At 43.7% G+C, this 25,126-nt stretch overlaps 1 protein-coding gene across 2 annotated transcripts in view; it reads right to left on the bottom strand.

Moving 5' to 3' along the window:
• ash1l (ASH1 like histone lysine methyltransferase) overlaps nucleotides 1-25,126 on the bottom strand; it is a 63,752-nt gene that overhangs the window by 29,517 nt on the left and 9,109 nt on the right. For both annotated transcript variants that reach the window (XM_088328295.1, XM_088328296.1), the window contains exons 3-15: nucleotides 20,785-21,544; nucleotides 15,225-19,413; nucleotides 12,690-13,290; nucleotides 7,636-7,791; nucleotides 7,475-7,569; nucleotides 6,480-6,553; nucleotides 6,340-6,385; nucleotides 6,132-6,240; nucleotides 5,856-6,062; nucleotides 5,648-5,794; nucleotides 4,772-4,880; nucleotides 2,017-2,166; nucleotides 1,440-1,507 (exon numbers count right to left, since the gene is read on the bottom strand). In XM_088328295.1, the coding sequence (XP_088184421.1) occupies nucleotides 1,440-1,507; nucleotides 2,017-2,166; nucleotides 4,772-4,880; nucleotides 5,648-5,794; nucleotides 5,856-6,062; nucleotides 6,132-6,240; nucleotides 6,340-6,385; nucleotides 6,480-6,553; nucleotides 7,475-7,569; nucleotides 7,636-7,791; nucleotides 12,690-13,290; nucleotides 15,225-19,413; nucleotides 20,785-21,348 (6,515 nt within the window). In that variant the 5' untranslated portion in view covers nucleotides 21,349-21,544. The remainder of the gene's footprint in view (nucleotides 1-1,439; nucleotides 1,508-2,016; nucleotides 2,167-4,771; nucleotides 4,881-5,647; nucleotides 5,795-5,855; nucleotides 6,063-6,131; nucleotides 6,241-6,339; nucleotides 6,386-6,479; nucleotides 6,554-7,474; nucleotides 7,570-7,635; nucleotides 7,792-12,689; nucleotides 13,291-15,224; nucleotides 19,414-20,784; nucleotides 21,545-25,126) is intronic.

The raw sequence follows: 25,126 nt of genomic DNA, 5'->3' as shown, positions 1-25,126 counted from the left end.
ATTGCTGAGTGCATCGCCCTTGCAATCAACACGGGCAAATATCATCAAGCCCCAAGCAAGGCAGTCAATTTTATCAAGGCAGGAGAGAAACCCAGGGCTTGTGCACTGGCAACTAAGGTTCCCCCAGCACATACTAGCAACATCACTCCGACCAGACATGATAATCAGCTCTGAGGCATCAAAACACTGATCATGCTGGAACTCACAGTTCCGTGGGAAGAGCGCTTTGAGGAAGCCAATGAAAGGAAACACGCAAAGTACCAGGAGCTGGTGGAGGTGCAGGAGCAGGGGCTGGAAAGTTTTCTTTGAGCCAATAGAGGTTGGCTGCAGGGGTTTAGCTGGACGATCCTACTGCAAAGTTCTAGGACAGTTGGGTGTGACAGGGGCAGCCAAGAAGAAACCCATTAAATCTGCTAGTGAAGCTGCAGAAAAAGCCACCAGGTTTGGGCTGCTACTGGGACGCAAGTTGAGGTGTGATCAACCTCCGCTAGGTCACCTGGGCGAGAGTGTCTGATGTTGCGAGACTCGAAACACTCAATGAACCCAGGATACATTACCGACGATGCGTCCCAGTGGCATCCAGTAGATGTTTCTTTCAAGTCAAGTATCACTTAAAAATATAAGAATACATCCAATTTATGTTGGCGTAACTGTGCGAGGGTTGTGATTTCACACATATTTTCTGGAATTGCTCTGTGATATTAAATTTCTGGAGAAGTATTCAGATAGACATAAAAATTAATTATTGGTTGGGAGTTATGGTTGGACCCAGTGACCTATGTATTAGGAATTTTGCCAGAAGAGTTAGAGACTGGTCAACATGAATATGTACTAAGGGTTATGCTTCTGGTAGCAAAAAAAATGATCAGTTTCCTGGCTGAAACCACAACCTCCTGACATAAAACAATAGAGAGACAAATTAAAGCAAATGTACATTATGGAAAAAAAATTACAGCAAGACTTCAACTGAAACTAGATCAATTCGAGAAAAGATGGAAGGTTATCCCACATTTTTTACTTAATGTCTCAACACCTCACATTTTATTTAATTTCTTTTATTATCATTTTTTTCGTTCTTTCTTTTGTTATTTATGGGAATGTCAATTGTATATATTTTTGTTCGTGTTGCTGTATGATGGATGACCCAACCCTCTGTTGAATTGTGTGTGAGAAATAAAAAGTTTAAAAAAAATAGTTTACAGCACAATTGTTTTGCTTGTAGTCAATTTCATGCACAAACTACAACCAGCTGATGCTGGCGATGAGCTGTCACTAGCGGTAGCCTCTAGTACTGCTCATGACCTGGATTTTCCTTTCTAAATATGGTAAGCAAGATTTTTGTTCCAAATAAAACTCGTACTTCGAAATTGTCGTGTTTAGAGGTGCTTGTATAAAGAACAACCACTGTACAGAATTCTCATCAATAACGTGCAACATACCTTTCCCTGTTGGACATAGGCTTCATGAGGTGAGGGTAAAATTTGTTGCTGTCACTCGATTCTTCTTCCTGGGAAAAAAAGTCAAAACATGGACACTTGAAAAATGAGAGTTTTTGTTGTACTATGCCAGTCTCCAAGCACTATCTTGTAGATATGTTTGCCTATCCATCCTGACATTCCTTTTATATTATTTTTCAGTTTTAAGTCTTTACTACATGTTTATCCTGGAGTGTTATGGCTAATCTCATTGCAAACCAAGTTCACTACATTGGTATCAATGACGAGACAATTTAAGTCGTTTATGTGGTCAAATCATTTCAATGTATTTTTTCTATCTTTGCATTACATGATACACTCCTCACTACATTTCAGTGGTTGTTCAGTTCATCCTTTTTCTAAAGGTCAGGTAGGGGCACATCAATTTGATTTATATAAATGCAGTTTGGCTGTTTTGCTTGATAAGTAAATACGCATTAGATTTTCCAATGTATGTAAATAACACATTTGGATTATCTGCAAGTAAAGTTCTCTCTGTCTTTGATTCCTGGGCAAAAAAATCCAAAGGTAAGGCCCTGACCCGTTTTTTGAGCTGGTGTTTGGATTTGCGTTTCTCTTTGAGCCGTCCCAGTCGTCGGGCACCAGCAGCCTTGCCAGGCAAGCCATTGATGCGTTGTCTTTTCCCGCCGATGATGCCTCGGCAACTCTCCGAGCCGCACTTGCACACTTGCTGTGGGGCGGGACACCATCACAACATTTTAAAGAAAAATTAAAACCATAACAGGAAAGAACTAAGGCGCACCGGATTATGAAGCGTTCGACCCCCCCAAAATTTGTCTATTTTGTTTTTAAAAAGGCAAACTGGACTATAAAGCGCATGGAATTAAAACAACAATAAACGCAAAGTTGCAAAAAAAAAAAAGTATTGACTTGTCAGTTGCAATATATCAGTGCTCATAATTGCATAACATTGGATGCAACGAGAACCTAACCCAAATCGCGGCAGGGAGCGCACCGGATTCTATCCACCAGACCACTAGGTTGACACAAGAAAAGCCATTAGTTCAGTTCTAATCATTACACTATTTTAGTCACAGTACAATATTGTAAGACATTATTAAACCGGTTCAGAAATTTTGTATTATACCATGGACTTGCAAAGTCTTTACAAAGTGCACATAATTCTGAACTGAATGAAGAGAAAGGCATTGTTGGAAATACTTTGGTAGTTGTGAACTGAAAAAAGAAGCATTGCGGGAAGTAATTTGGTCATCCTGAAAGATATAAACGCATGGACTGCACGTTTTTAGAAAAAACCTATCGCGATATTTCAGACCAGTATTGCAATTTCGATGCGATTTTCGAATTGAAAAGAAAAACGCATTAATGTGCTAGGTTTTTTTTTTGTGTGACATATTAACATGCTTTAACACTAAGAAACAAGTACCCTCTTATGGGAAGCTCTGCTCAAACATGCGTGCTGCATGCAAAACTTGTGCTCGCCTTTAAAACTTGCCTTTGGTTGGCCAGGGCCGTTAAAACTTCAAATGTTAAAAAAAGACTAGCAAAACACTCCATCACTCACAAACATGGAACTATAAATGTTTGAAAAGAACTGCAGTGTCTTGTGATTACACAGTTGCACTACTTTACGTCGCAATACTGATTAGATTTCGGTTAATCATGCAGCTCAGTACCTGAATTCAAAACTTACAGCGCTTAGTTTGAGCTGAAAGAAAGTGAAAAAAAATAAATGTCACTTTGAATCACTTTTTTTCGTTCTTACTTTTGTTATTTATGGGAATGTCACTTTTTCAAAATATCTGGTACAATTAATAAAAATAGTGTGACAAGATGAGATCTTACGCCTTTTCATGTACCTTCTATATCCGTAGTGGATTAGAGTATAAGATCCGTGAAGATCCATACCACGATCCGCAATCACTTTCTGTTGCATCCAAAGTTATGCAATTGCGAATCACCATTCATAGAGCCCATTGGTTAGGATTCGGTGCTCTTACCATTGCTATCCAGTTTGATCCTCGTTGCCATCATTGTTATAAATTTATGTTATATAATCATGGTCGGCGATAACATTTATAAACTCAATAAACAAATATTGTCATGCATTTCGAATAAGGCGCCCGTTCAAATTTTTGGCTAATTTGTTTTTTTGGGTACGCCTTAGTCCATAAAATACGGTAATCACAATAAAGAATTACCGGATTTTCACAAATACAATGCGCACCTAAAAGACTATGTTTATCCAAAAGCTGACCATGCGCCTTATAATACAGTGTGCCTTATATCTGGATCAATATTGAGTCGCAAGGTCTCGCAACTAGGGCCAACCGCCGGCGACTAAATTTTCCCCCGTAGGCGAAGTCGTCCGCAGTGTATAATGGGATATGTGTGCCGGCGTTTTATTAACTAACCAGTGTGTCAATCATCATTTGAATCGGTCACTATTGGCTAAAATTATTCAGAGGTAAAGGAGACAGGTCCTTTTTAGCATTTACAGGCTCACATAGGCTGAAGTGGGGCAAAACAAAGCCTGCAATTGGCCGAAAAAGATGAATGCGAATCGCACGTTAGGTTGCTTTACGGCATGGCGAAAACATTTTTCAATATTCTGTATTTGTAAACAGGAATTATGGGGCTAAACAGACAGCTAGCAACAAGCAACCTCCATCAATGCAGATGATTATCGGCAGATTTTTTCTTTTATTTGTCGGCATTATCGCGTGTTTTGGAATGTGTAAATATTTTACACGGTTGGATTCACTACACTCAACGAATGTAGGAGAACCATTATTATTGAACGTGATGGCTGCAAGACGACTTTCGTGAGCTACCCGGGCTTTATATTTTCCCAGTATCTTGTTTCAGACTGATGTTGATGTTTATCTTATTTTTAAATTCAATTCAATTCAAAGTGTTTGTCATATGCACAGTAAAGAACCTCGTTTCCCTGCACAATTAAATTCTCACTTTGCTGTCTTAGCAGTTGCCAGCGAAAAAGAAAATAGAAACTAAGAAATGGTTGTCATTTCTTGAATCCCAAGAGTTCAACCTTACTAACGATATGTGGAATGACATTGTGTCCGTACGCGTTAGACACGTAAAAGCTTCTTTGCGAGCCGTCGGAATGATAAGGGGTTAATAAGTTTGACTGAACCAGCTGACTGTTTTGTTGACGTTCTCACTGTAGCGCCTTATATAGTCCGGTGTGCCTTATGTATGGAAAATATAGGACAAACAATATTTTGGGAAGGTGCGCCTTACAACCCGGTGTTCCCAATAGTCGTAAAAATACTGAATATCGTGTGGGTTACCTGCTCTTCCGTGTTAAAGGAATGGAAGTTGTAATCATATGTGAGCTCGGTGCCGCTGCTGATGTCCTTGAGCGCGAAGAGACCAATTCTGTACACCCCGTTGACCGACCTACGAGTCATAAGCACAAAGTTACATGAGCTACAGTAAATAACAAACAAAACAAATTACTGGTACCTCTGCAGACAATCTTAATTTGTTCTAGGATCGTGCTCGTAGCTGAAATTGCTCGCAACAAGGAAAATTTCCTGATACAAAATAATGAAAAACTATTGGGCTATTCCTGACATCCCAAAAACATCAAAGGGAACTCAAAATAGCAATAAACACATCTTGATTATCGCTGAAAATGCATTCAGATAGTGATTAAACATGAAAAATGCAGTAATAAGATAAATATTATATTAAAAAAGTACAATTCAGGTTTTTTATGAGTCACCGTAACGGAAATTAGGTAGAAGGGGTGTTTGGGGTTTTTGGTTTGCAAGGGTAGTGACGGCGCACGACTTTTGATGATACTAACAATTTTTGTGCACTAACAATTTGAGTTACTGTAACTTTAAATGGACGTGAACACACAAACACTTTTAACAGGACAATTCTTTTATGGTTTGTTCCAGTTTTCATCGGGTGCCTGATGGTGGGAGGACTATGCAGAGACCCGACTAAGCCAAAGGTGGTGAACCGGCACAGACAGTCTCTGGTGGTAACCTCTGGGACTGCTCGTGAACTGGATTTTCCTTCGTAAAGCGAGCAAGATGTTTGTTTGGGGAAAAAAAAAACTCATGTGTCAAAATAATCGTGTGTAGATGTGCTCGTACCAAGAGGGACCACTGTAGCATTGAGCTAGAATCGGTGTTAAAAATGTCACTCCTCACCACTTCTGCATCTCACAGTTAGGCTCACAACTGTGGTTGATAAAGCGAGCCTCGTTGCCCATTCGGTAGCTGTCGATCACCATGCCGCTGTCCAGGTTCAGACAGTAGTGACCGCTGTGCGCAAAATACTGCTGCATCATACGACTCCTGAAAACCAAAACCAGACAGTCAACACCAATTGCGCTTGTTTGCTTCCAGGACGGCTTACCTGAACTCGTGCTCGCTGACCACCTCTCCCAGGTACTCGATGATGAACTGTCCGGCGCGAAGGCTCTCCTTGGTGCGGATGCCCCAACCTTTACCCTCAGCTCGGAATCGCTCCAGACACTGGACCCAGTCGTGCCTCTGGATGTGCTGATTGTCACAGTGCTCGTGACAGGGGCATGTGCTGGGGGAGCACTCGGCAAAGCTCATTCTGATTGAACCAGATCATGTTGGGATCACGAAACACAATTCTATAATTCTTTGGAGACATCCACGCTACCTGTTGAGGCAGTCGTCTAGGCAGCCTTTTTCGCAGCGGTTCTCAGGAATTTTGCAGTTGCATGTGGTGGTTTCATAGCCAGAGAAAGGTTTCACGTCCACGTAAACATCTGTGACAGACAAGATGGCACAATTAAGACACTTGGAAGAAGGAGGTGTGGCCAGGCAAGAAAAGAATGATACAGTGGTCTCGACAAACTATGACCTACTTGATCGGATCTTTTTGTAAAGAGGGACATCAGGCCTTTTATACAACTACAACAGACCAAAAAATGATTAGAATAAGAAATGACAAAAAAGACAAAACCTAAAATAAAAAGGACAATCTGATGCTTGTTATTATGATCACCTGATCATGTTTCCACAGCCATAAGATGTCATAAGGCAATTGGAAATCAATGCGCTTCTGTCTCAAATACTTTCCTAAAAAAGGAAAAAAATAACAGGTCAAGTAGAAAGACTAATGGCACTTTAAGGACAATGATGCAAAATTGATGGATGATTAGGAATTACAGTAATCCCTCGGTTATCGCGGTTAATAGGGACCAAAACCACCCGCGAAAAGTGAAATTTCGCGAAGTAGCGCCCCCCCTTAAAAAATGCTTAAACATTTTTTTTTTTAAATTATTTTATTTTATTATTATTACTTTTTAGACCTGCGAAGCCCTGAACCCGCAAACGTGGAACCACGAAGTAGCGACGCCCCTTCAAAAATGCATAAAAAAAAATATTTAAAAAAAAATATATATATATATATATATATATATATATTTTATTTTTATTATTTTTTAGACCCGCGAAGCTCTGAACCCGCGAACGTGGAACCGCGAAGTAGCGAGGTCCCACTGTATTCTGTTTTTATATTAGAAACATGCAAAGGAGATTGCATGGGAAGCCAGGTTGTTTTTTTTTAAGTATCATTGCACACTGTTGTCTTGACTATTGTGAAGTGTTTACACCATTGCATTTATCTGCCAATCATATCTGTACACTGAAGGACACTGAGGGAAACTGTGGGAGTCAGATCCATCGACATTTCGTTCTGTATACACGTGTACTAGAATGACAATAAAGTAGATCTGAATCTGAATCTGAATCTGATGTTGCTGTTTTTGGATTTCCACAACCTTTAGGGCAGATCTGCTTTTGAAACTTAGAGATCTAATAAAAAGAAAGGGCTCAAAGGATGGCCTTGAAAACAGGTTAGAATCTCTTGTCTGAGGTTTCGTTTCCCTCTCCTTTCTCTCTGCAAGTTCATAATGCATTGATGTCTTCTCTCCTTTTCATGGGTGTCTACTAAGCTAAAATTGGCAGTGGGAAAATAAAAACTTGTCCATGACTCACCCACATGTATGGGGGCCGGAAACAGTCCGTAATCATGCTCCCCAGGTATGTATTCGAGCTTTTCTTTTTTTAGCTGCAGAAGCTGACTGCGGGGGCTACAAGTGATCACAACAAATAAAAATAATTCAAATGTCCAAAGCAACAAAAAAAATCTCTCTTACTCCTCAGTCTTGAACACATTGGAGTAAAGTCCAGCCTTTTGGAATTTTTTCTTTGGAGGTCTGGCAGGTCTCTTTTCCCGCGGGCAGGTTATTGGGTGGACTGGCGTTTGTTCCCTGGGGATGGCGTCTTGGCCCTCTGACTTCTTCTCCACTGAGCTAAAACACGCACATGATTTAGTGTGTGCTTTTAAAAAGCTACATTTTTTAAAGAATTGTATACAAGTTTCGGGTTCAATAAATACAGGACCAATCATTGAGGTCGTGTCGGACTCTTTATTGTAATGTAATGTTTATTGAAAGTATTGATATTAATTTATTAATTTGACATTAATCAAAACATGACACAAAACTAATGCTGAGAGTGAGCATGGCCAAATTTGGTCACCTTATGCCCCCTCCTCTAAAAAAATTTGAAAAATTTATCTTTGCCAACCTTTGCTTAAAAGTTTGCACCGAATTTGCAACACGGTCAGGCAAAAAAATCCATATCTTTGGTATCCTGAAAGAAATAAAGTTTCCATGCAGGTTACAGGTAGGTCTACACACCTGTAACTTATATCTGTGGCCACGTAAACCATCAACACGACAGAACTAAAAAAATTGATCACAGGGCACATTGATCATTCCATGTAGTACTTTGAACACAAAAAATAAATCAAATCGAATTCTGCGGAGCGCCAAAAAGTCCAAGTTCAGTCTTTGTAGTCTTTCCGGATATGACAAATTGTGCATCCCAGGTATCTGCTAACCGTATACCGACGTTGAACTCCTTCCAGTAGGTTTATGTCTTTGAGTAAGTAAGGGTTCCACACAACGCTATTATATTCTAACCCGGGTCTAACAGACGCAAAACATTCAACGAAGAATGCTGGGTTCTTGTTGTAAAAATTTCTGTAAATGTTTGATGCTACGTTATTGGTTTTGTTGGTAATTTTGGCGATATGCGTGATAAACTTTAGGTTTGAAGTAAGAGTGACACCCAGATCCTTATGTTCAGTAACAACATGCAAATCATGATCATTAATGCTATACAGCGGAACAGAACCATGAAAAAACGACTGTGCTAAGCATTTATGAGATGACAGTTGCAGTTGCCACTGTTCGGCCCACAGAAAAGCTGATTTAATGTCATTTTGAAGAGAATCAATTGTTCCTGCAACCTGGGTTTTTGGTAAGAAAGCCGATTTAGCATCATCGGCAAAAATTGAGGTTTCACTACTTTGAATGACCGTTCGTTCACAAAAAACAGGAATAATAATGGTCCTAGTACTGAGCCCTGCGGTACCCCACTACAAACCTCCGAACACGCTGAAAGAACATCGTCAATTTTTACGCATTCTTTACGATTTGACAAGTATGCAGTTATCCATTCAAGCAGTTTTCCACTAATACCATAGCATTTCAGTTTTTGTAAAAGCTTGACATGAGAAACTTTATCAAAAGTCTAAGTAAACAACATGACCAGCCATATTGCGAACGAAAAACATACTGGTAATATTATTCAAACGAGCTATCAAGTTAGTCATGGTAGAATGTCCGGACCTAAACCCATGTTGCTTAAACGCAAAAAGATTGTGCTCCTGTATATATTTCCATATGGCATCTGAAATAATTCTCTAAAACACTTTACAGACGCAGCTAGTCAAGCTAACTGATCTATAGTTAGCTGCACTTGTTGCGCTCCCCCCTTTAAAAATAGGCATGACAATAGCACTAAGCCTGTCCTCAGGTAGCTGTGAATCCTCAAAAGGTCTAGAAAACAGGTAAAATAATGGTTCACATAAAAAGTCAGCTAGCTTTTGAAGTAAGAAATTTGGAATTTTGTCAGGGCCGGCTGAATATTTGCTGGGAAGTTTTATCAAGTATTTATGAATTAACTCTTTTGAAAGTTCCGAATTTAGAACAGCTGAAGTTCTGGATAGTCGGGTGAAACACCATTGTCACGACCAAAAACACTGGCATGCTGATCATTTAATATACGGACATTATCAACATTATCAGTAGCAACGGTACCGTCAGATGCCTTCAGGTTGGGAATAGATGCCTTAGAAATTAGTTTACGGTTGATGTATGAAAAGAATTTACGAGTATTATTAGACTCTAAAACTTTATTTTCCTCAGCCACCCTTTCCCGCCTGATAGCCCTCCGCAGTTCCCTTGAAGCATCTTGATAACTTTCCAAGTATGCCAACTGATCACGTTTATAAAGCTTGTGAATAAACTGCTTTCGCCTATGCAATTCAGCTATATCCCGGTTGACGTGAGGTGTAACAGCAACTGAGGGAACGTATACAGATATCAAAGTGTAAACAACAGATTTAAATATTGCCCACATTTCTTCAACATTCCCACAATTATCAAATAAGAGATACCAGTTGACACTGGACAGAAAGTATCTAATGCCGTGTAGATCACAGTCTTTAAAATTTATGTAATTTTGAGCAGTGGTGTCTTTTTTAAGAGCCAGGTTAAGTTGGAAAGTAACAGAATCGTGATCACTGCTAGAGAAACTCGGCCCAACCTCAAAGTTTTTAATCAGATATCTGTCAGTAGAAAACACAAGTCTAATATGTTGGACCCCCTGGTTGGTTTATCGACATGTTGAAAAAAAACAGCATTTGAAAACAAATTTTTGAACATTGAAGTTAGATTAATATCAGAATTTTGAAGAAAACTGTGGTGAAGGTCAGGAAAGTTAAAATCACCCATAAGTAGAATTTGCAATTTAGTATCAAAAATAGAATTTAGATGTTCGAACTTAGCGACGTTGGCATGAAAAAACTCAGAGCTGAGCGATATACAAGCACTATTCTTAGTTTCACCCCAGAAATAAGAATATCACAAATCAATACCTCAATTCTATCAAATTGATAATTAGAGATTGAAAGCACAGATATACCGTGAGAAAACATGAGCAAAACTCCTCCATGTTGAGCATTTTTTCGGTCAGGTCTAATGGTTTGATATTTTGCTATAGTTGGCCCTGTGTCACCAGCGGAGTACCAAGTTTCTGTAATTGCCAAAATATCAGGGGTGTAGAAGTTGATGTAAGAGACCAAGTCATCTGCCTTAAAAGTCAAACATTGAGCATTAATGAGATGAATCGAGGGACTGTTCAATAAAGGCGAAGGCGACCTTTGGCATTTCCCGGCTTGACAATATTTTTCCCGACCCGTATAATAATGTTTACTTCACCTTCGTCCCGACAGCGCTTAAGTTCGTCCTGTAGTTCCCTGTCGCATTCCCTTTCTTTTGGTGTCATATCTGGACGAACAAATCCGGAGGACAACGTCGGAAACGTACTTTTTCACCCGATTGAATCCACAGAGAAACGCCAGCTTTGACCTTGTATTCCGGAACCGGACCTTCACAATCCTGGGTTTACCATCATTCCTCGGCCTTCCATCACGAAAAACTTCCAGAATGTCTTCTTTCTCTACTCCCGGAACTGCTTCGGCGACTTCCTGAATGAGTTGGGTATCCTGAACAGCGTCACCATTTTCTCGATGCGTCTTTGCTCCAACCACCACGAGATTATGCTTCCTAGCCTCCCTTGCCAGCATTTCCTCCATTAGGCTTGTCGACATTTTGGCAACTTCTGGCATCATCTGCGTCATAATTTCTCGGACAAGGGTTAGAACCATGGCCTTCACGGTTTCACGGACAGTGGAGACCAAATCAGCAGCGTTCAGGGTACCGGACAGTCCAGACGACCCGGATAAGGGTAATGGAGTGCTATCCACGTAGGTGAACACCGTTCCAGAGCTACTCAGAGAGGCGTAAGAATCCTTATCATCAGCAGATAAACCGGGGACGCAGGACTTGCAGATGTAAGTAGCTTGTTTATCTTGAATCGCGAGGCTTAGGTCCTGAACTGACAACCCAGAGCACCCGTAGTGAATGCAGTGCTTGCAGTGGCTACATTGAATCATCGCTCCATGGTCCAGGGCACCGCAAAAACATGGCTAAGAGACTGCCTTTCGAGGTGCCATACCAAGCGCACAACAAGCGAAATTTGTTTAATTGAGAGTTGAGAGCTAAGTTTTCCCGTGCGAGCACCGCGATGACCTATTTCAGTAATGCATGCTTGACCTAAAGTAAAATCCTGTTTTGCAATCTATGCTAGCATCAGCCTTATATTTACAGAGATTTCTTAACAACTTTTGGGGCATTTTTATTTAGTTAGCATCATGCTAGCAGATTTTGGTCACTTTGTTGTCTAAATACATACAACACATTTTGATTTGTTAGCTTTAGCCTAGCAGAAAATTCAAATTCTTTTTCTTATTTACATTTATATCTGGTGTCTTGGTCCGTAGCCTTCACTCTGAAAATACCGGTACACTAGTGACCCCAAGAGCCAAGAAGAGATCCACAGGTTCGAGAGAGTTATCCATTCGGGCCTCCGTGCTGTGGACTGCTCTGCCCCTTGAGATTTGATCTGCAACCTCAGTGAAACTGTTTGAATCTAGGCTTAAAACACACTTCTATTGTATAGCTTATGAATGACCTATATTTCATGTTGACAATATTGGTTTATTATATGTATTTGTGATTGCAACATCCGTTGCAGCCCGGTCATCCTGGAAGGGGGATTACCTCGTGTGCATTCCCTTCTCAAGGTTTCTTCATTTTCCTCATGCTGAGTTTTTTTAGCTTTTGCTTGCCCTCGTGTAGGTTTTAGATCAGGGGATGGTGTAATAATAGTCTGCAAATTGCAATCTGTGGTCTCTGTTGAGACTCCTTGTGATTAAGGGGTATACGAATAAACATGACTTAGCATTAAGTTAAAAGATGTCGAGTTTTCTGTTTAAATACTTTTTGAAGTACAGTATTTTTACCAGACAAAGAGCCTTTGAGCTTTTATTCGCGAACAAAAGAAAAGGAGGTCACGTCATCCCACAATTTTTGTTTTCAACCAATATATAAAAGCCACAATTGATGCAATGCGTATTGTACAATGTGATACTCATAATTTTGAAAGAAAATAGTTAATCTTAGGGTTAGTATTGTCGCGAACGCTGCCCCTCAAGGGCAAGGTCCGGCTTACTTACCCAGCAAAGTGAGTGACGTCATCCTGAGTGAGCCAAAATTGTCCGGGTACCGCTCTGGACCTTGATCTCAGGTTGGTTTCTCTTTCTGGCAATTTCTCAGCAGAGTCTCCTAGCTCCCCTTCCTCTTTGTCCCAGTGTTTTCTTTTCTGTCCTCGGCTTCGCTGGTTTTTGACAACTGCCTCAATGGTATCTTTGACGGCGTCCCCATCCCGCGTCCTGCTCAGGTGGTCTCTGTGGCGGCTCGGCGTCAATTCCGAAGCAGGAGATGCAGAAGGTGGCGGCGAAGGCAAGGGGTGCTTTCGAGGACGCCCAGGTCCCCTCTTTTTCACCATGTTATTTCCCGTTCGGGCTTGCCTCTGGAGCTTCTTGGCACGCAATATTTTGTTGACAAATTGAAGGCTGTTCCTGGACGGCTGGGAAAAATGGGATGGATGTGGCAGAGAGGAATCCAGGCCAGACTCCCGGGTCGGAGACAGGCATGTAGAGGATGTCGAGCTATGAGAGTAAAACATGGTAGTTTGCTGATGGAGCTGCTGTCGGTGGTGTAGTGATTCGTCTGAAGTTGCCTGTACGCCACCTCGAGTATGGATACTTGCAAGCCCTTTCAAAATAAATAAACAAAAATCAATCCACATCAGATCATTCTAAGACTGGCGTGGGAAAACTACAGCCCAGCAGGCTTTTTAATCTGTCCACCTGAACATAGTTATAACATCCTTGTCCGTTAGCACAAGGCACAAGTAATAGCTAGTTAGCATGCAGTCCTCATCAGTTTGAACGTTAACATGATTGTAATGTGCCTGTTTTTAGCACCCAACACAGATAACAGCTAGTTAGCACACCATAGTTTCGTAGTCCGTCAGATTTAGGCACGGGTAATAGCTAGTTAGCATGCGATCCTCATCAGTTAGCACGCTAGTATGATTATAACGTCATTGTCTGTCAGCACCAGGCACAGATAATAGCTAATAAGCATGTCGTCTAAGGATGGACCTATGTGTGTTTTTCAGGGCGGATACAGATTATTAGTATTAGGAGGCCAATGACCAATATTTGGAGCAGATATTCATTTGTTGTAAAGGCTTAAGAATAGGCATAATAATTTTTAAAAAGACACAAAGAATATTTGTAGTAAATACAAATAAAACTTTAATAGCGCTCTGAAATCTTTCACAGTAAAGAAATTAGACTTTCTACACAACTAACATGACTAAGAAGTGTGGTAATCCTCTGTAGTCTGCCAAGGCCACACCACTTGAGTTAAAATTGGGCCTAAAAAATTTAGCCCGACCCGACCAGAGTTGCAGGTATATAAACTTGAACCGCCTAAATTGAATTTCCCTGCGGGGATGAATAAAGTATCTATCTAAACCCGACAGATTAACTTGATTTGATAAACGAGCCTGAAATAAACCCGAAAATTAAATTGCCGCCAAAGTAAACACAAAGCTTCGGCCGTTATCAGCTGAACTACGCAGTGTGGGGTTTACTTGGGGCTTAGTCCTTCAAATCAAGTGTGCACTGTACTGTACATTCAGCGCCAAAATGAACAGTTTGGCGCTGAAGTGTGCATCTCGGAGACATGCAGCGAACGAAAGGGAAACTGAACAAAATGGCACTGAAAAGAAAATCAAATTCTGCAGATTACGAGCTGCAAATAGTGAAAGATAAGGCCAAGAAGTAGAAACAAAGTTAACAAAGCTATTGGCAAGAAGCATAAATGACGTCTGATGTGAGGGGGGTGGAAAGAGGAAGTCGGAAAAGTAGAAACATTTCTTTGGACTTAGTGACTTTGAGTTAAACTGATAGTTTGGTAAGCATTTTCTTTATCTAAATAATGACTTGAGTAAAACTAGGTGCATTGTGTGTAGATCCTCCATGTTATGCTGTCCTTATCCATTAGCACGCTGGCATGATTAGATCGTCTTCGTCTGGCCTTGCCCTCAGTGTCAATTTATGGACTTGATGGTATTATTTTCCTCTTGGCCAACTTTTTGAACCCAATATGGCCCACAACTCAAAAAGTTTGGCCATCCCTGTTCTAAGCGTTTGCCAAGTAAGAGGCAGGCAAACTAATTTTTAAATAAAAAAAGATAAATCACGGATAGCAAAGTGCAAAACCAAAACTTTATTTTCAACCACAACGAAACCAGAGTAGCAGGAGGAAAGCCTGAATGTACAGAAAGACCATCGGACCCAACACAGAAAGACTTTTCACGGGCATTACACTGTAGAGCTAAACAAATAGCCACATTTACCGTCGGCCATGTTAAGTAACTCTTTTTGAGGCCTCATCTACCCACTTGCTTCTTTCTCTGACCACCGAATGACCCAAGATCCCGAGGTGTAATCCAGGATTACCACCACAACCTTGGTTTGAAGTAAGAGCGGTGAGAGTTGTTGCTAAATTCAAATAAAGCTCCTTAACATTGCCTGCACGATAAGGCCAACCCATTACAGTGATCCTCATACACGTGATATAGGATTTGAATATTTTCAGGTGGTTATTTATATGAAGACACAAACGGGACTCACCTAATTCTCTTCTGTCCACTGGCAGCGAGTGATCTTTCTTCAGTGTCCGGTCCATCCGAGAGAAGCTGTTGTCTTGGCCTGCCTCGTTTTTTCGATTCCTGCACCCTTTGGAGTGAGTACGAGTCAGAGCTGAGGCAAAAAGATTGGTAAGATTGGGGGAATGGTGGCCTTTGGGATCAACGTCCTCTCTGGGTATGAGAGGTTCCTCGTCCTCACTGTCAGAACAAGCGGGAGGTTCTTCTGGCCTTCCGTCTGAAAAGGGCCTCTGGGCAGGCAAAACACGACGATGCGAAAGCTTCGAGTAGTCAGTCTCAGAAGCGCCCATTCTGAACCAAGACTCACCCGGAATTTGCATCCTTGAGCCGCTCCCCAGCGCCAGCCGGGATGGCCCCAGACAGGATAAGGAATTTTCCTTGCACTTGTAGGAAGATGATGACGAAGAAGGCGGCGAATTGCCTAAAGTGCTGCCCTTGTGTTTGCTAGCGCTGTTGGTGCCTTCGCCGAAGCGGCATCGTGGCAAAGACTCGGCCAATCCCCGGCTAGCCACTCGCTCCCCTTTTCCCGACGTGCCACCATCAGATATTCGATTTAAAGATCCGTCCACCGATTCTTCTTCTTCTACTTCTCTGCCTTCGTCGTCGCAGCGCTCTCTGTGCTTGTGCTTGTGTCTGTGTTTGTGGTGCCAGTTAAAAGACAAATCGGAGGTCATGGGCGGATACAGGACAGGAGAGCGTCCTCCGAGGTACTCCTGACGAAGCAGCTTGTGTTTTTTCTTGTGGAATTTTGAGGGGTTCAACAGGATATGAGAAGGGTGATGGTGATGCATGTACGACGTGGGGGGAGCGGGGGGAAAAGTGGGCGAATGGTGAGACGAAGCAGGGTGGGAGGACTGGTGGTGGGGATGCGGGTATAGAGCGCTGGCTGGAGGAAAGCCCCTGTAGTAGCCCAAACCCAGGGGGGGGGAGGAATAAGGAACACTATAGGAGGGATGGTAAAAGCCACCACTGGAGAGCGGGAATCCGAGGCCCGGTACAAAAGAAACTTCCGACATGGACTCCCTCAGTTTGGGTGGCCGCCCCCGTTTCTTTTTCAGGTCCGGCTTGCGAACGTAGTGTAAGGGATCGCAAGAGTAAGCAGGATGGGAATAGAAGCTGCCAAAGTTGACCCTGAAGATGGTGGGCAGGAGATCCCTGTGAATGTAGTGATGAGGCGGAGGGCCAGCGCTGGCACCGATGCCACCTGCACGGTTGACCATTCCCGGCATCCTCGCCGCACCTGCTGCAATGCCAACACCAAGACGGTGCCCCGTGCTCCGATGGGCGATGCGAATTTCACTCAAACGAATGATGATTTCATCCAGGTCTGCAAGGAAGTTGGGGTCTATCCGCCGAGAGCGGAGTTGCAAGTATTTCTTCTTGCGTTTCCTTTTCTGTCTTTTGAGCTTTTCGTAGCCCGGGCACCCGTGGCTGCGGCGTTTACATTTGTGTTTATGTTTTTCCTTATGGCCCATGAGCGTGGTAGAAGGAGGTGCCAGATGAGTTCTCCGTGGATCAGGGGACAACCTGGACATATGTGGTAAAGGTGAAGACGACGGACGCTCCGTCACCACTGTGGAGTGGCGGCGCCTGTCACGGGCATTAAGTCCCACCCCTGGACCCAGAGATGGGCCCATTACACCAGGCAAGAGTAATCCACTACCGAGGCCGGCCGACATCCCCATTCCAAGTGGTCCACTGGCTTTTTCACCGCGGTCAGAGGTGCTGTTGTTGTCTGTCCCTATTCCGCTATCACTGGGGACAGTCTCCTCGCTGAGGGATTCGCTTACTGGGGACGGCGTGGCTTCTTTCAGCTCGCTAAGTGGAGCGGGAGAGGTCGGGTGAAGGGGGCGCGTTGGGGAAAGTTTGCGATATGGGTAGAGCTGCCGATAATGGGGCTGCTGGTAACCGCGGAACGACGACTTTTTCTTAGACGTGGCCAGTGTGGAGCCGAGGACTGGACTGCGGAGATTGGGAGCTGAAAAAGTCGGGGGAGGGAAAGCAAAAGTACTGTGAGCGTGGTTGGAATAGTGAGAGTGGGCGGCAAAATGAAGCGAGCCCGGCTCAACGAAGCTGCTGTCGCTGACGGGACTGTGGCCTCCGCTAGACTGTGAAAGCGAAGGCGAAGGAAAGACTTCCGAGGAGGAATGCTGCAGCTGCTGCTGCTGAGGACGCAGAGGAGAAGTAGTGCTGGGTGAAAGGAAAGGTTCCACCGGTCCTGTTGAAGCAGTGACAGGCTTGGGTTTGCGTCCTCTCCGCTTGCCCATATAGATTGTCCCTTTTTTGCTGACATTAATTTGTGGTCCAAGTTTCCCCCCGAGAGAAGCAGCCAAGGAGGACAATGGATGAGTTGCTGTCTGTGCCGTTCCAACCACGGCACTCTGAGTCACTTTGGGAGGGTCTTCTTTTCTGGGTCCTAATAGAATTTGACTGAGAATGCGTTTGCGCTTTACGCTTTTCATCTTGTTGATCCTGCCGATAATTGTTTTCATTATGAGCTGACCGTTTCCTTTATTGTGATAGCGTTTGTCTGCAACGTCGCTCGACTCAGGAGCTAATGTGGGAGGCTGGCTCTCTTCGGGTAATGTAGGTGGGAGGCGTTTGGGGCGTCCACGTTTTCTAGTTGAAGGTTTCGGGGGATTTAGGTCGACTTCTGGGTGAAGCACGGGGGGATCTTGTTCTTCTTTAGATTTCAAAAACGTTGAGTAGACCTTTGACGCACCCGATGGAGTTTGTGCCCGCCGACGGGATGGAGCGTCCAGCCTGGGCATCTTGGACTTCGGCCGTCCTCTTTTATTTGATTGAGGCGATGAGGGTAAAAGACGTGACATTGAACATGGTTTGACGTTATTTGGATTGGGAGGTCTCCCCACTGGTCTCCGAGATTGACTCGTCTCAAGACCAGATGATTCTGGCAAGGTGGCCTTAGTGTCATCAAAGGGACTGTCCGGGTCGCCCCCTTGATGATGAACATTTTTCGTAGGACGGCCCCAGCGTGGCTTCCTTCCTTGACGTTTTTTGAAGGGTTTACTGTCTTGCTCCATTGAAGAGTCTATTGATGAATCGGGCGAATCATCAGGAAGTGGTGTCCGAGGGCCCTCCTCTCCTTGCTCAGGTGAGGAAGCCACCCCAGGCCTTACAGGATCTACAGGACTACTGCTCTGACTAATACGACTATCCCTGCTAGGACTTTGCCTCAATGGACTTGAACTTTTGTCCCTTTCAACTCGCATTGATTGACTGCCGGCTTTCCCTTCGGTCTTTGCTGTATCATTTGGAGGACAGAAACAATTTCCGATTTTAAAGGTTGGATCTGTAATGTCTTCCTCCACTGAAACCTGCGACTCTCTTGAATGTTCTGCAGCAGGAGACACTACCTGGCTGGATGTCCTCTGCTCGGTAGAAGGGGAGGAAACTGGGGAGGGGGACAAGCCTGTGCTATGAGACGAGAAGTCACTGGGACAAGAATGAACTTTAGGATTGCTAACATTGTTCATATCTTTTGACAGGGAAGACAATCTATTATTGCCGTATGCGAGTGGTGGACTGCTGTTAACACTATTACTTTGATTGCTGGTACCGTTCCCATCTGTGTCATCTTTTCTTGATGGCTTCAAACCAGGGCCGCTTTCCATAGCAATCTCCTTGTTCCTGGAGCCGTAAGGTCGACCGGGTGGGCGTGACACTGCCAAAGGGGGGGAGAGGTGAACCATCCTAGAGTAAGTATTCCTGTTGGCCATGGCTCTGTCTCGCTGTCTTGCTGTGGGTGTCATGAAACCTGAGCTTGGGTGGGAAAGCACTAGATCCGCCTTGGCAGGTTTGAAAGGCTTGGGCGTCTTGGAAGGCGGGCAAGTGGCGATGAGCTGAGCTAACTTTTCAGTGACTGTGGGGGCCCCCCAGCTAGGAACTGCCTTGTCTTTATCTCTTTGACTGTCATGACTATGTGGCGATTTGACACTTTCACAGCTGAGTTCTTTAGATACCATTGCCGGGGATGAGGGTGCTGACGACTGCTGTGTTGGCGTTTTCTTCCCAGTTTGATGGAGTTTGCTGTCAGTTAGGGGGCGATGAAGATTCAAGGGACGTTCCGATAAGGCGGAGGCTGCTTTTGTGTCGGACTTTGTGTCGGACTGACAATCAGACTTTGGTGGACCCTAAACAAAACCAAAATATAAATATTTATTGAATGACACTGCTGAACTATTCAGACAATTCAGAAATTCATTCAATATTTTGTGAAAATGCAAATTAAACTGGAAGACTAAAAAAAAGCAAGGAGGAGGTGCATGTACGGCAAAACTAATTAGGGTCAGATCGGGGGTGCCAAGAAGAAAATGTCATTTCAGGGTGGGGGAGAAAGTCCCAGGAAGGGTGGCGAAAAAGACCAAATAAATTTCAGGAGTCTGACAAAGCTTGCTAATATGTCGCATGTGTTTAAAAAAACAACATAAAAAAAGGAAATTCCAGACCACAGAGCGCAGCTGATTCAAAGCTCCATGCTCTAATGTTAGAACGGAACTCAATTTTGTGTTTGTAGAAGCCACACCAGATTTTAAGCAGCAGGCTTAATTAGCCCTAAAAACAAACTAATTTACGTAGTTTTCTCACATTTTAACTTAACAATTTTACTACTGCACCGGTAGAAAATGCCAATGAGGGCTGCGCGGCGTGAAGTGAGAGCCCTACATTTTTAAACGACGGTTCCAGTGCAACTATACTAGGGCTGCAACTAACCATTATTTTAAAAATCAATGAAACAGTCAATTATTTTTTCGATTTATCGAGAAATCTCTTTTTTACTTTTTATTTTCCTTCTCTATATTCAAATATTGAAGTTTTGGACGGATAGAAAAATAACACACAAAACAACAGAATATTCTATAATACAGAATATTGGAAATTTGTATTGGAACGCTTAATAGTTGGGTCATTTTACAGGCGTTTTTAAATGTAATTTCGGTCGTTTTAAAGTTAGTTTTGGGGTTATTTTTTTTTATCTGTATTCATTTGAAAGTTCGTTTTGTGACCATTCTTTAGTCTTTTTGTGGTCGTTTTTGTGTTGTTTTCCGGGCGTTCTTCTAGAAGCATTAGTAGGCAAGATAAGCCAATTACAGTTTATGTTTACTGTTCCATTCACGTTTTAAAAGTTAAAAGTTAAACTGTTAATACAGGCAATTGAACTAAACAAAAATATCTTTTTTCTCTAGACAGCAACCATATGTGGTTTCTTCAGTCGTTTATGTATCCTAGATTTTTATTATGTTATTTATTTATTGCTGATTGATTTCCAAATTAACGCATTAATTAATAAATTCATCTTATTTTGTGTTAAAAAGTAAAATGATTTGAAAACATTGGAATGTTTTTTAGAGCTTTTTTGTGAAAAACCTGATGCGGCCCAACCTGACCCAGACTGTTTCCGGCTGCTCCCAGCTAAATTCCCTTTGAGACCAGGTTTAAAATGTAGCAAAAAAGGAGCAGTCTCTAGTTCGGAATTTACGCTATGTGCCAATATTAAGACTTACCCGTTTTGCGGGTGCATTTCCATTGACTTTACCGGGCGGCACGGCAGCTGTGGCGGTAGGAGGAGGTCCGGCCGGAGGCGACGTTGGGACTTTGTAAGATGAGTTGGATGATGACAAGGATCTGTTGACACTCGGGCTGGGTTCTTTCTTTTCCCTGAGGCGAGAAGGACTCTGGTTCTGACTGGCTGGCCCTTCGTTGCAATTCCCTGCACGGTTTCCTCGAGCGCCCCCACGTCCCGAGTTCCTCATGGTAGCTCGAAAGGCCGGCCTGCATACGTAATTCTCCAAGATCTTGGGAGGTTTTTTCATGCGTTTGGCTTGAAGACCGATCTTCAGCTTGACGTTGCCCTCAGACAGGCTGCTCTCTTTGACAGAGAACTGAGACTGGTCCCTGCTGCCATCTTGCCCGTCTGCTCCTGTGGCACCAGATACACAGGAAGCCTCTTTCTCCTTGTCCTTCTGGTCTTCATCGTGTTCTTTCTTTCCTTCGCTTTCCCGTTCTCCGGAGGGACCAGCCAAGAGAAGAGGTGGTGTTGTGCTTCTCCCATGAATCTTGGGCTCCATTTTAACTTAAGGGCAGTGAGTGCAAGTTAAAAAGTAAAGAAAGGCGCAACCTGGGAATAATGTAGGAAAGGAAGAGGGATAGGGAAAGAGGAGGGAAAGGGAAAGGGTGATAAAAATGAGGTAGAAGCTCTTCTTTTCCCTCCGTGGTTTTGTATCCTTTCTCTGGCCAGTGCAGCCCTCTTATGCTGTCCTTTAACTGCATTAACAGGTGGTTGGGAAGAGAAGGGGGGGAAAACAATATTACCTAATGGTATACAGATGTCAACATAACATTTGTGTTTTTCCATAATATCACATTTCTAAATAACAAAGCAACGTTTTTGATTGTGTTGTTATTGAGGCAAAGAATGAAGAGTTGAGAAATAAAGGGATTATATGGTTTGCTTTTGTCAAATCGAGAGATAGGCAATCATTTTAAAAGGCGGACCAAATTGCATTAAAAACTTTGACAAAAGAGTACAGATTCAGATCTACTTTATTGTCATTCTAGTACACGTGTATACAGAACGAAATGTTGATACATCTGACCCGCACAGTTTCCTTGAATGTACAGATATAAGTAAAAGTTGTATTGTATTATGGCTACGTATAGTATTTTACCATAGTGCCGATAGTGCAAGAGGAGTAGCTAACCAGATGTGCAAAATGGGCAGTCAGGTTAACAAGTCAGGTAAACAGTAACATTAACACTGTAACAATGACGCTGTAAGTACAATAGTGCAGAGAGCAAATGTGCAAGGAGTGGCAAGCTATAAAGAACTGCCAGTAGTGCAAAAAGTCAGATTAGCAGCCGTTTAGATTTAGGTTAACTATACTGTATGTTAGATTGACCATTTAACAGTCTAATGGCCAGGGGGACTAGACTACTGCGGAACCTGGTGGTCCTGCACCGCACACTGCAGTACCTCTTCCCAGAGGCTAGCAGAGTGAACAGTCCATGATGGGGGTGAGAGGGGTCCCCGATAATGTTCTTAGCATGGGATAGGCAGCGCTTCTGGCCAATGTCCTGAATGGAGGGAAGTGTAGTCCCGATTATTTTCTCTGCTGTCCTCGTTACCCTCCTCACACTACCCCAGTCGGTAGCGCTGCAGCCTCCACACCACACAGAGATACAGCTGGTCAGGATACTCTCTATGGTGCCCCTGTAGAATGCGATGAGGGAAGGTCGGGGCAGGTGGGCTCTCCTCATCCTCCGCAGGAAGTACAGGCGCTGCTGTGCCCTCTTAACCAGTGATGCAGTGTTCATGGACCAGGTGAGTTTGTTTGTAATGTGCACCCCTAGGAACTTGATACTGCTGACAACCTCCACAGCCTTGTTGTTGATGCAAAGTGGGGCATGATTGGGCTGGTTTTTCCTAAAGTCGACAATGATCTCTTTAGTTTTGTCAACATTCAGGACCAGGCTGTTATCCCTGCACCAGCCCACCAACTGCTCCACCTCCTCTCTGTAGGCCAGGTCGTTGTCGTCCCTGATGAGGCCCACCACTGTTGTGTCGTCAGCATACTTCACGATGTGGTTTGTGGCGGACCTAGGGACGCAGTCGTGTGTCATCAAGGTGAACAGCAAGGGGCTCAGGACACAGCCTTGGGGGGAGCCCGTGCTGAGGTAGATGACATCTGAGATGTTCTGACCTATCCGCACTGATTGGGGTCTGTCACTGAGGAAGTCCAGCAGCCAGTTCCGCGGGGGGTGTTGAAACCCAGGAGTCTCATTTTGTCTACCAGATGTTGTGGGATGATGGTGTTGAATGCTGAACTGAAGTCCAGGAACAGCATCCGCACATGGGTGTTCTTCTCCTCTAGGTGTGTCAGGCTCAGGTGAAGCGCAGAGGAGATGGCATCCCTGGTGGAGCGGTTTGTCCGGTAGGCAAACTAAAAGGGGTCGAATGAGGAGGGGAGACTGGAGGTGATGTGCTCTTTAACCAGTCTCTCAAAGCACTTCATTATGATAGGAGTCAGTGCAATGGGCCGGTAATCGTTGAATGATAAGATCTGGGGTTTCTTTGGCACTGGGATGATGTTGGCAATTTTGAAGCATGATGGTACTTTGGCTTGGTCTAGCGAGGTGTTGAAAATGTCTGTTAGTACACAAGCCAGCTGATCGGCGCACTCCCTAAGTATCCGCCCCGGAATGTTGTCCGGGCCTGGAGCCTTCCTTATGTTGACCCCTCTCAGGGTCTTTCTCACGTCAGTTGAGTCCAGGTGGAGTGCTCTTTCGTCCTGATTTGGAACCGCTTTCGCTGCAGGGGAGCCGTTTTGTGCCTCGAACCTTCCAAAGAATTTGTTGAGGTCATTCAGAAAGTCCATGCTAGTGTCCTGCACTGGGGCGGTGGTTGGCTTGTATTTGGTGATGGCCTGAATGCCTTTCCACATATCCCTGGTGTTGGTTGTACTGAGGAAACGTTCCTGGATTTTTTGACTGTGCGTTCGCTTTGCTAGTCTGATAGCACGGTTCAGGTTAGCCCTCGCTGATCTTAGCGCCTCTTGTCACCAGATTTAAAGGCAAGGTTCCGTACTTTTAGTTGTTTGCGTATCTCAGCAGTCATCCAGGGCTTCTGATTGGCACGGGTGCATATAGTTTTGGTATTGCTGACGTCTTCTGCGCATTTATTGATGTAGGCTGACACAGAAATGGCGTACTCATCTATATTTAGTTTGTTGTTGTAAGTGGCAGCCGATTTAAACATGTCCCAATCAGTGCAATCAAAGCAGTCCTGTAGTGCCTCCATTGCCCCCTCAGACCACACCCTCACCTGCTTCACTGTAGGTTTTTCTCTGGTCAGCAGGGGCTTGTATGCTGGAATTAGCATAACAGAAAGGTGATCTGATGAGCCAAGGTGGGGGCGGGGGGCTGCTTTATATGCACCTTTGATGTTTGTGTAGGCCAGGTCTAATGTGTTCCTACCTCTTGTAGCAAAGTTTACATGCTGATGGAAATGCGGGAGAACTGTTTTCATATTGGCCTGGTTAAAGTCCCCCGCCGCAATAAAAATGCACTCGGTGTAAGCATGCTGCAGTTCACTCACAGTTCGGTAGAGAACGTCCATTGCCTCCTTCTTTTTAGCGCTGGGGGGCACGTACACGGCAGTAATGATGGTCGCGCTAAACTCCCTCGGTAGGTAAAAGGGTCTGCAGATCACCGTCAAAAGTTCAATGTCTCGTGAGCAGTGATTCGAGATTATCTTCGCATTTCTACACCAGTTGTTGTTGGTATAAATGCATAGACCGCCACCCCTGCTCTTGCCGGTGAGCTCGCCGCTTCTATCAGCGCGGAAAGCAGCCCCACAATGCTAACAGCGTCATTCGGGATAGATGAGTTTAGCCATGTCTCCGTCAGAATTAAAGCACAACAGTTCGTCAACTCGCGGTTCGATGTGAATTCCACTTGTAAATGGTCCAGTTTGTTGTCCAGGGAGCGGACGTTGGATAGGAAAATGGATGGTAGAGGTTCATTTTTCAGCAGGACAACGACCCAAAGCACACAGCCAAGATCTCAAAAGATTGGCTTCAGAACCACTACGTGAATGTCCTGGAGTGGCCCAGCCAGAGTCCAGACTTAAATCCAATCGAACATCTCTGGAGAGATCTGAAAATGGCTGTGCACAAACGTCTCCCATCCAACCTGATTGAGCTTGAGACTTATTGCAAAGAAGAATGGGCAAAACTGCCCAAAGATATGTGTGCTAAACTTGTGGGATCATATTCAAAAAGACTTGAGGCTATATTTGCTGCCAAAGGTGGATCAACAAAGTATTAAGCAAAGGCTGTGAATACTTAT

Source organism: Urocampus carinirostris, chromosome 2 (assembly GCF_059441175.1).
Source record: "Urocampus carinirostris isolate Australia breed hairy pipefish chromosome 2, RoL_Ucar_1.0, whole genome shotgun sequence".
Lineage (NCBI taxonomy): Eukaryota > Metazoa > Chordata > Actinopteri > Syngnathiformes > Syngnathidae > Urocampus > Urocampus carinirostris.
Note: the sequence above shows the minus strand (reverse complement) of the source record. Positions and strands in the feature narration are given on the sequence as shown.